The 11604-nt window shown below is 40.8% G+C and overlaps 1 protein-coding gene across 4 annotated transcripts in view; it reads right to left on the reverse strand.

Moving 5' to 3' along the window:
• The window catches only part of srbd1 (S1 RNA binding domain 1), a 106783-nt gene that overhangs the window by 72930 nt on the left and 22249 nt on the right, over positions 1-11604 (reverse strand). For all 4 annotated transcript variants that reach the window (XM_046357344.1, XM_046357342.1, XM_046357343.1 and 1 more), the window contains exons 10-14: positions 6977-7080; positions 5111-5218; positions 4859-5016; positions 2574-2664; positions 2249-2356 (exon numbers count right to left, since the gene is read on the reverse strand). In XM_046357344.1, the coding sequence (XP_046213300.1) occupies positions 2249-2356; positions 2574-2664; positions 4859-5016; positions 5111-5218; positions 6977-7080 (569 nt within the window). The remainder of the gene's footprint in view (positions 1-2248; positions 2357-2573; positions 2665-4858; positions 5017-5110; positions 5219-6976; positions 7081-11604) is intronic.

The following is an 11604-nucleotide window of genomic DNA, read 5'->3' on the forward strand; positions in this document are numbered from 1 at the left end:
ACCACAGCCCTCCTCAAGGAATGGAACTCTGGAAATCCAGGAGGCTGGAACTATTTTAAGCATTTTGGGGGGAATTGATTTGATCAAGCTGTTAAGAGCGAAATCCTGGGAAATATCTGGAGAGAAACAAAGTGTCTCTGCCTCACTCCAGCAGGGACATGTCTCTGCCTCACTCCAACAGGGACATGTCTCTGCCTCACTCCAACAGGGACATGTCTCTGCCTCACTCCAACAGGGACATGTCTCTGCCTCACTCCAACAGGGACATGTCTCTGCCTCACTCCAACAGGGACATGTCTCTGCCTCACTCCAACAGGGACATGTCTCTGCCTCACTCCAACAGGGACATGTCTCTGCCTCACTCCAACAGGGACATGTCTCTGCCTCACTCCAACAGGGACATGTCTCTGCCTCACTCCAACAGGGACGTGATTCTTTCACACATCTAAGACTGTGGAGGGTTCCAGAAACACTGTTTGGACCCACTCTGGTCAGGGTCAGACTACAGTCACCTTGTAGTACCAACAGAACCCTCGACCCTGTCTGCTCCAACATGGGACAGAGCCTAAACTAACTACTCAATGATTGACTTTAAGTGGGCTTGGACAGAGACATGGCTGACAGTGGGGCTAGATGTTTGCTTAATAGAAATACCCTCATTCTTTGGAGAGGAGAGAGTATTAGAGAGACCAGAGTGAAGCTGTGAAGCCGGGTCGTCTGATAAAAAGTAGAAACCCACAGACAGAGCACAGCCTAGTCTAGAGGGAGAGGCTAATACAGGACAGCCATTCAACACCACATAAAAGGGAAGTTAGACATTCCTACATGTCACAAGTTACAACTAAGCCATTTTAGAACAAAATACAGCTATTATCTGGAGGTGGATCTCTTGCTGCGATGATGTGTTCCAGTTTTCCAGCTTTGAAAAGAACTGTCCCAGTAGAACCAAGTTAAAGCAAACTTAATAAACAACCAGAGATTTCAGCTTTGACCATTAGTTGGGAATAACAAAACACTGGCTTTCATGAGAGTCACGTGAGCCCTTAGGGGCTGAATATGTGTAGGAGAGTCTGTATGTAAACCTTATTCTGGGCTGGTGAGTGAAATGGATCCACTTGTCTCACAGCTGCTGTAGAGGTCCATTTACACACAATAGAATTCGAGCCTAAAAGTGCAGAGGCAGACACCGTTTCTAGGCCTGGCAGCAGCTAGCGACGAAGAACACAATACCCAAAGCGCCACCACCACCTCCCCCGCCATACACAGCCACATCTGAGTGGTTCTGGGCTGCAATCCAGTCCTGACCCAAAGTCAACAAACAAACGTCGGCGCAAGAGAGACGATCAGAACTCTAGTCGTTATTTGGGTTGGATGGGATAGTGCTTCATTGTGCTGCACTGGTTACAGAGGCGGATGGACTGCCAGAGATATTTGCTCTTAATTAGAGGCATTCAAACAAAGCTCAGATGACATTTAAAACCTACAAGAATTACCCATTCCAGGCCCATATCCTTTAGCCTAGCCACTCCCCTGCCCTATTTCCCCATGCTAACCCTATTTTGTTACCTATGTTAATTTTATTGATGAGTGAAGCTCCCTACATTTAACATTTTAATTGTCTTTTGAATGCTGAGAGGAACCTGTAGGCACCTCCTCTTAGTGACATTGACTCAGTTCCCTAGGTAGCCTACATACAGTAGGAGTCTACACTTAGGACTTTACCTGGACACATACAGTAGGAGTCTACACTTAGGACTTTACCTGGGCACATACAGTAGGAGTCTACACTTAGGACTTTACCTGGACACATACAGTAGGAGTCTACACTTAGGACTTTACCTGGGCACATACAGTAGGAGTCTACACTTAGGACTTTACCTGGGCACATACAGTAGGAGTCTACACTTAGGACTTTACCTGGACACATACAGTAGGAGTCTACACTTAGGACTTTACCTGGACACATACAGTAGGAGTCTACACTTAGGACTTTACCTGGGCACATACAGTAGGAGTCTACACTTAGGACTTTACCTGGACACATACAGTAGGAGTCTACACTTAGGACTTTACCTGGGCACATACAGTAGGAGTCTACACTTAGGACTTTACCTGGGCACATACAGTAGGAGTCTACAGTAGGAGTCTACACTTAGGACTTTACCTGGGCACATACAGTAGGAGTCTACACTTAGGACTTTACCTGGGGACATACAGTAGGAGTCTACAGTAACAACTCTGGTCTTACCAGTATGACACGTCCAGAGGCTGGAAGAAGCGTCGGCTGATGAGGTCAGCAAAGAAGGCCTCAGTCTCTCGACAGGCTGTGCCGTTGCCGATAACCACCGTGTTACAGCTGTGTGTATGAAAGAGTTGACGGAGAGTGTGAAAAAGAAACCAAAAAACATTGTGTTCTATCAATAAAAAAGGGATTAATTTATCTATTTCTATGAATATTCAAATACTCTTAAAAACCTCTTGATTTCATTTTGATAAGTAGTGTTCTTTATCTTAGTGATATACACTACACAATGTGCCACAGTTGATTTAAACTAACACACCAAATGCAGTACCTGTATTTGATCATCAGATGGCGCAGTTTGTCTGCCTCTCTGTTCCCCCCTGAACCATGGAGGTACACCACATCTGTGAATAATATCTGACCTGGGACAGAAAGGAGGGGTGAGTATGTAAGATGGACAAATGCTTCTGTATCACCAAGACTGAGGAATAAAGACAACGCTCCTACTAGCTTTATCACAGGATCTGACCCAGGAAGAGAGACAAAAAGAGCAAGTGAAGATGATTCTTTAATTAACAAGGGAAAGACTCAAGGTTAGAAACATATTTTGCGAGGGGGACCTAGAAAATGGAATGGATGGACTAATACCATTTCCATACAAGTATGCTGACACAAACTTACTTTGTTGGCTTGGATAATTTCCTTTCAGCACTGTTCAAGCAACTATGCTTGCTGCGGCTAAACTAAGCTAAGCAGTGTGAAAAGGCCATTTTGAGTATACTCCTCCTGTTGCACTTCTCCCCCAGATCTGTCCAATCCTGTGCCTCTAAGGACGGACGGACAGAGCTGGGTCGTTCCACGAAAAGAGAGCCTTTTGTGTCCATTTGATATTTTAAGTAGAAATTGTGCACCAATATTGAATTTTAAAAGCCTGTTTAATTAAATGAAGTGTCCTTTAATATAGACTACATGGAGAATTCAATAACTCAGATTTTATATATGAATAAAGGCTTGCTATAGTGCCAACATTCAGCATTTTGACATTTGTCCCTCCGTCACTTCTAGGAAGATTTCAAACCACTTAATCTGTCTCCAGGTTTCACCATCATTGTGAAGTCCTAGTTATTTTGTTGCTTTGACAGTCATTTCTGAAGATAATTATTTATTTCATGTCATTAGTGATTCATTTACGTATGCCCCTCATTTTAAAATCAACCCTGTTATGTGAACTGTACTCTCGTTTTAATATAATGAAACAATTCATTTTATAATATTTTTTCCCCAAAATTTAACATCTAATAGTTAAATGATAGTGTAAAAGCAAGTGAGCTGGTTAAACTCTTTTTAGCAATTTTCTGGTGTTTTGTGGTGGAAAACGGAACAGGTCGAGCATAACATGTTAACACTGTTACCCATAGATAGAGAGTCTAGAAATGTTATAGCAATTTCATATTTTTTGTGAAGCATGCCACTCCTTGTTGCACACAACAAGTTTCCATTCCTCCGTCACAAGGGGGATTTATGGCCGATTTACTATGAAATTGTCAACCCTGTTACAGTCAATCCTGTTAGTTTATTTGGCACTTTTTGGGTGAACCGACCAAATTCACATAGAATTCTCATCGAAAGCAAGTCTAAGAAGCAGTTGATCTATTTTATTTGTGCTATTTCTATGCTTCCCGTTCTTAAGTTTAGTTAAGTCGTTTACTCTCAGTTTTGTACACCAGCTTCAAACAGCTGAAAATCCAATATATTTGGTTATTGAAAATATATTTCAGTGGTTTAGATGGTGCAATGATTATCTACCCTATGCATTGCTTTGTCCCAAACTGAAATTAGGCAAACTATTAGAATTTTAGCAATCAGGAAATGGCAGAGCGATTTCTGCATATTGCACCTTTAATATGTACATACTATAGTATATATAGGGGGGGGGGGGGGGGCGTTATTATGAAGTTGAACGTGCTCTTTGACAGAATGCTAAAATTAGGTGAAATCAAGAGTTTATTTTTTACCAAGTTACACTTCTCAAAAGGCACCGAATTGGTGGAACGACTCAACTGCTGCCGTCTCCTGTCAGGCTGATGGGACACCACTGATCCTATTGGAAAGCTCCGATGAGAGGTCATGTGACCACGCACCCCCAGACCTGTCATGGTCAAGCTGAGTGTGTGTATGTGTCGATGCGTGTCTGTTCGCGTGTGTTTGCTGCAGGGCAGATGCCATAACACAGGAATGCCAGCTGACAAACCCCCGCCGGGCTGGCAGCCTGAACTGTGGCCAGGCCATCAGCTGCCCAGGAGGAGGGCCCAAACGTGGCCCTGCATGGGGCCCCACCCACAGAGGCCCGGTGGGAGGAATGTCCATCAGCTCTGTGGGGTGGAGAGGGCCCTTGCTCCTCCAGTAGTACAGACTAGTAGACTACACTACAGTATAGACCAGACATGTGTAACTGGTCTTTGCAGATATGCTAGGATGTTTATTTTCACATAGAATGAACTACTGGGACAACACATTTTCTCTGATCTAGAAGCAGTCTTTTGACTGAAACACCAGTCTTCCCCCTATACCCAGAAACTCAGAGTGGAAGAGGGGCATGTTAGTATGGGTTCTTACTGGTAGGGGAGAGGACGGCCAGTTTACAGCCGTGTCTGAACCCTGGGTCCACGCCCATGATGACACGGCCTCTCACAGGACACACCAACAGACGCTGGCGCAAGTTGCGCACAAACATGGCTATGGACTCCTTCTCCGCACTAACCGTCAGCTTCGTCCTGGCAGACAGAGAGAGACAGGGGCTATTTAAAATACAGTACAGTAAAGTCAAATTCATTTGTGGAACACACACACACAGAGTTCAGTACAGACCTGTAGCTTCTGCTGAGCAGGGGTATTAAGAGTCTTTTGTACGAGTCCTCCACTGCGTCTTGTAAGATCTTCATCAGCTCCTCTCTAGTGTAACCCTTGGGTGTCCATCTACAGCAGAAACCAAAAATTGGTTTCTGACAAAAAATATATATATATGGATGGATGGATGGATGGATGGATGGATGCACGGTAACCCTTTTGGTGTGAATCTGATGTTTTATTTTCTTGTAAACCGAAAATGTAAGTTTTCACTGTTTTGACCTTTCTCTTGATCAGGAAAGGATTGGTTACATGTGTGGCTTCAGTAAAATACAGGTCCTCTCACATTCCTTGCCCTCATAGGTTACAGTACAGCTCCATGACTAAATAAAGTCTTGGTTTGAGATTTTTACGCCAGCATCACTTAAAACGGGATATTTTTCACTATTATTGTTATGAATCGGATGCCTGGATAGTTTAAAGAAACTAACAAGTTAAGCAGATATTAAAAATAGAATGAAAGAAACATTTTACAAGAAAAGGATTTAACAAAGTACTTTTTTTTATGTTGGTGGAAAATTAATATCTCCTCACAAACCATTTTAAAATCACAAAAAACACTAATGTATTCAATTGATACACTTTCCATGATAAGCAAGTACACCTTTAGTAGGAATTTGTCACATTGCTGGGTAGATATGCATTTATTTAAGATATAATATATGATTTATAATACAATGTTATTCTCAAACAATTAATTCAAGAAATATAGAAATTAAATATGTTTAAAAAAATGCATATATCTTACCTTTTACCAGATTGAAAACAAATTCATTCATGAGAGAGAAAATAAACTGGGCCTTGGTCTATATCTCACTCAAATGTCATTTTCTAAAACAACAAAATGTGTCAATTTGTGTTTTCTTGTATATCAACAAATTAGAATAGCATATTATGGTCTACTTCAAAACTAAATAATTGTATGTGCTGTTATGAAAATAATGCTGTTTCATTTACTGTGGTGTTTTCATTTTATTTCACTGTGAAAAACTCCTTTTCAGGGTCAATATTATTGTACAGTGTAATATGATGCATTTAAAAGCATGATCATAAGATCTTTAAAATAATATTTTGAGAGCTCTACAGCATACGGTACATGTCGAAATATGTTTTTTTTATATATATATATATATATATATATATATATATATATATATATATATATATATATATATATATATATATATATATATATATATATATATATATATATATATAAAGACATTCTCCATTTGGGAATCTATTTTAACTATTTTGAAACAAGAGACTGGAAAACTATTTTTACAAACATCATAAAAAGCCACTGAGCTGTGAATGTAGAGGCATTTTCACATTGATGACTATGATCTTTACTGCATTGAATCCAACTTGTGAGTGAGGGTTCATTTCCACAAAAACAATTATTATCAATTATTATTGCTAAGCCATGATATGCATAGTATTTTACAAATATTTTATTTACACAAAGAGAAAGAAGCTAACTTCGACTTTATCTGTGGCTATATGAGCTTTCAAAGACAAAGCACAGGTATTTAATAACTGCATGGAGCTTTGAGTTACTTTCCGTGTCTGTTATAGGGAACGATGCTCTAGAAGGGGCCACTGTAACCAACGCAGAAACATGAACTGTGTGATTATACATGAACTGGACTCCCACATATGCCCTTCACACCTGGGGGACAGACTGCAAACGGTCACCACTGTTTTGACACCACCGTTACAGGCTGGTACAGGGCACAGACAGAGAAAGGGAGCAGGAAAGTACAGGAGAGAAGTTCAAGGGCTCTGTGTGTCTGGTGTGTGTGTGTGTGTGTGGGGGGGACCGACCTGACGTTGAGACACCACCTACAGAAGTCGCTCTTCACCCTGTCAGGGATGTTGACCTTCACTGTCAGAATCTTCAGATTCTCCCCTCGGTTAATGGCCAGGGTCTGCAAGAATAACATAACCTGTTGAGACAGGCGACACACGGCACAGACCCCCACGCCCCCTACCCCTCACATACTTTCCAAAAACAGCACAGAAAGCCAACCCACGCCACACTGGCACAGACACACACACACACAGTCTGCTCACACAGTCTACACTGTAGAAAACCTCCCTGCTCTCTCCCACTAATTCCTCCATTTAGCTAGAAGGAAAGGTGGCATGCTGTTAAGCAAATAGTTTTAAGTGTCTGACATTTTCAGAAGAAAACCTTTTGAAGAGAATGGGAAGAAATGTCCCGTCAATCTGGATTCGATGAGGAAGAGCCAAGTTGACAAATGCGCCCCCCCCCACACACACATCCTACCAGCCTGCCACCAAATCCACATCACAACAGCTAATGGCCAGATCGAGACAGAAATTAATGCTGTAAGAATTATGATGAAAATTATATTTCCTTTTTTGGCATGTTCCCCCCTTGAGCTTTTCTGTTCGCTGGGTGATTTCTCATGCGATATTCATCAAATCTGAAGTTTTGCGTGAGATCGAACAAAGTCGGACAAAACATCCAACAAACTTTCATGTCCTCCCCCACATACTCTATTCCTCCTCACTGAGTGGGGTTTCTCTAAGGGACAACTCAGTGGAGAACGCCATAAAGAAAATCAGACAGATGTTCTGTCAGAGAACAGGCATCTATCCCAGTCCTGTCTGTGTTGGTGAATCAGTGTTCATTAAAGAGGATGACCTGGGTGAGAATGTTGGAGGTGATGGCTGTGACAGCTACCTGAACGCTGGCCACAAGACCCCCCTGCCACGCGTCCTCCATCGCTCTGGGCCTGGCAGGACGGCCAGCTACCTCTATCACCATTGAAATCAACACTCCAAGCGCCACAAATGTAGATGGCAAGGGGGCGTAGCATAATACCCAGTAATGTGAAAAATCCCAATCACTCCTTCAAGGTTTCCTATCCATCACATACTCCAAGAAACCATTTCCACAACTAGGAACAATGCTAAGCCAAATTGATAGCATTTGAGTGTAGAACGCAGCCAAAACTAGACAGAAAAAAACATTTCCCATGCTATGATGTGAACTACATCACATCTGCCTGAGATTTAATGAGTTTGGCAGATATTAAGGAGGTTGTTACCAGACAGTCTGACAAATCAAATCCTTCCAATTTTTCCTACTGCAGGACATGCAAGTTCAGTATTTACATTATTAAGATAAAGAAAAAAGACATTTCCAACATATCATGTTCTTCATAAACAATGAAATCATAATTGGAAAAATATGAGGAATGTCAGCTACATTAATGAATATTATTTTTAAGACTGAGCGATTCAAATTCAATATTTACTTTCTAAATAAGAGTAAGGAATGGTGAATGTGTTGCTTGTTGAACTGGGCGATAGGCAGGGCTCAAAGAAAACAAGACGATGTGGTGAACTTTTAACTCCTTATCTTTTCATTTTCAGAACAAACACACACAACATGGGGGTTGCGATACACCAATGAGTGTTCTCAAGAAAAAATAAACTTGATCCCATGTTTTATAGGGAAACATTTAGTTTTAAATAAATATCATATTAGTTTTGGGTTGAATAAAGACTTGTTTTCATTATTTGTATAATCGTGTTAGAATCATAAATATTCAATATAATACTGAGATTATCACAGCCAAAAATAATTTAAGCATTGCATATATATATACACACACACACACACACACACACACACACACACACACACACACACACACACACACACACACACACACACACACACACACACACATATATATACACACACACACAGTATATTAAACATTACAAACACATTCCTATTATTGAGATGCACCCCCCTTTTCCACTCAGAACAGCCTCAATTCATCAGGGCATGGACTCTACAAGGTGTCAAAAACGTTCCACAGGGATGCTGGTCCATGTTGACTCCAATGCTTCCCGTGGTTGTGTCGAAATGGTTGAATGTCTTTTGGGTGGTGGACCATTCTTGAAATTGTTGAGAGTGAGAAATCCAGCAGCGTTGCACAAACTGGTGTGCCTGGGACCTACTACCGTACCCCGTTCAAAGGCACTTAAATATTTTGTCTGGCCTATTCACCCTCTGAATGGCACACATACACAATCCATGTCTCAAAGCATAAAAATCCTTCTTTAACCTGTCTCCTCCCTTTCATGAAGTGGATTTAACAAGTGACATCAAGAAGGGATCATAGCTTTAACCTAGTTTCACCTGGTCAGTCTATGTCATGGAAAGAGTAATGCTCATAATGTTGTCCACTCAGTGTCTATCTATATCTATAAATGTTCCATACAGTAGACTCAACATCTTTCACTTTAAATGTCCTACTGCATATCTCTATGTTACTGTATTGTCTTACGGTGATGGAATAGTCTGTAATGGCCCTAAAACAAATGCCTTATCATCCATTGTTGATTGGCAATAAAGTCTGAATTAAATGGAATCCAAGCTAAAGAATGAAACATACTGTGATTATTCTAAAACGAGAGAATGAAATCACATTATTCCCTTAGCCTATATTTGAACTATGACTTGACAAAAAATAATTACCACTCAAATAAATATGTAATCTCATAAAACAACAATGTTTTAACTGAAATAAAATAATGGGGGAAAACATCCAAATTACAAGATCCCTCTGACTAGTCTTGGACAATTTGTTTTAATGCTAAGTTTATTTTCGAAATTGTAGATAATCATTAAACCATCATTTTAAAATGGCAAATGTCCTGTTTCTCTATTGTTATAAAGGAAATGTAGCTCACACACGCGCACATCTGGCTGCGCGTAATGCAAATAGCTGCCAGTCCAACTGCAGAGAACAGGCATGTATTTCCCCACCTGTCCATCACAGCCGGTCTATAATTGAGGAAGCAGACAAATCTAGGTCCACTACACTCCAGGCCAACCACGGACAAGAAGATTAGAAACCAGTTGGAGACGCAAAGGGAATTAGAGCTGTGGATAGAAAAACAAATCCCTAATGGCATATTCCAAAGTATAAGCAAGACGTTAATAGCTATGGAGAGGCACTGTTGATGCACTCTAACTATGGCTAAAATTGAGTTTGTCATTATGATGCCCTGTTGTTAGTATACATTAAACTATGGTGGGAAGATAAACTGTGGTTGTAAGTTGTAAGTAATTATTAGGAAGTAATCAATAATGCTTAATGGACTCACAAACTATACATGTAACTAAATGTGTTGTGCAACACAGAAAATGTATATAACATGTTTTCTAAGCATTTAGTAATTGAGGAAATACTTCCTAATAATTACTAAATGCTTAGAAAATGCATGTAACATGATTTCTATGTTGCACATCACATTTAGTTAGATGTATAGTTTGTGAAAGAGCCCAAGTGACAGCAACCATTTCTGTTCTGAACATGGCACACAAAGCCAACGTACAGCCCATCTCTAGGATCAATACTTAAAACGGTGAAATCTACAACTAGACACGACGGGCTACACGACGGGCTACACGACGGGCTAAACCCTGACCATCTGAGAAAAATAATGCAACTCCAGCTGCACCTTGGTTTAATAGCAACAGTACAACTGAGCAAGAAGCACTGAACGGATTATCACCTATTTCCTTGACTTTTCCAAATGTCTGTCCTAAGAGAGCAGAGGAAGTAGGATCATGTTGCTCTGTGTAGTCAGTGTTGTGGTGCAGGCAAGAACCTGTGAAGGGACAGCTGGAGGTCCTGGGTGTGAGGCGGACGCTAAACAATCAATCAGGCCAGCTGGTCACCTGACACCAGCCCTGTCACAACGCATCGGTCACCCCGGGAACACACCGGTCACAACGCAGGGCCGCAGTACTGCTGACCGTACCCACTTCACCTCTCCACCATCACGCCTGTCAATCACAGGGAGGACCAGGCACGCACAGGGTAGACAGTCACACCTATTCTACAATGTGGTGTGTGTACATTAATACATAATTGTGATAGTGTTTCTTTTGAGTGTTCAGTCAGGTCTTAAATACCTGTGTAAACCGATGGAATTGATACTGACTGTTAAATGCAGATTTCCCCTTTTACTTATTTTCGTTCCACTGCACCTGCACTCATTAAAAGTAATTATACAGTTTGTTTCTGCACTTCAAGAGAGTTCAAATGTTCGACAAATTGAATCTGATATTGGCTAATACATTCCAAACGGCATACAACTTCAACTGCCATTTGACAATCTGTAAGAATGGTTGTGTACTGTGTAGTTGGTTATGTGCAGGCTGACAGTAATTCCCTGCAAAATGACAATGTCTAGAAGTACAGAGGAAATAGAAACTCAGTGGTCTTTAGAAATATCAACTCTCCACTGTCTAAATACCTTCACAGTACAGATGAAGAATAGAGTTATCACAAATATATGTATATAGATGATCAATCATACTTTTAGTGCCTATGCTTATAAACTATTTGAAAAAAAGTGATGTTTCAACAGAAATGCATTTTTTCAACCCATTAAAA

Source organism: Oncorhynchus gorbuscha, linkage group LG07, assembly GCF_021184085.1.
Source record: "Oncorhynchus gorbuscha isolate QuinsamMale2020 ecotype Even-year linkage group LG07, OgorEven_v1.0, whole genome shotgun sequence".
NCBI classification, from domain to species: Eukaryota; Metazoa; Chordata; class Actinopteri; order Salmoniformes; family Salmonidae; genus Oncorhynchus; species Oncorhynchus gorbuscha.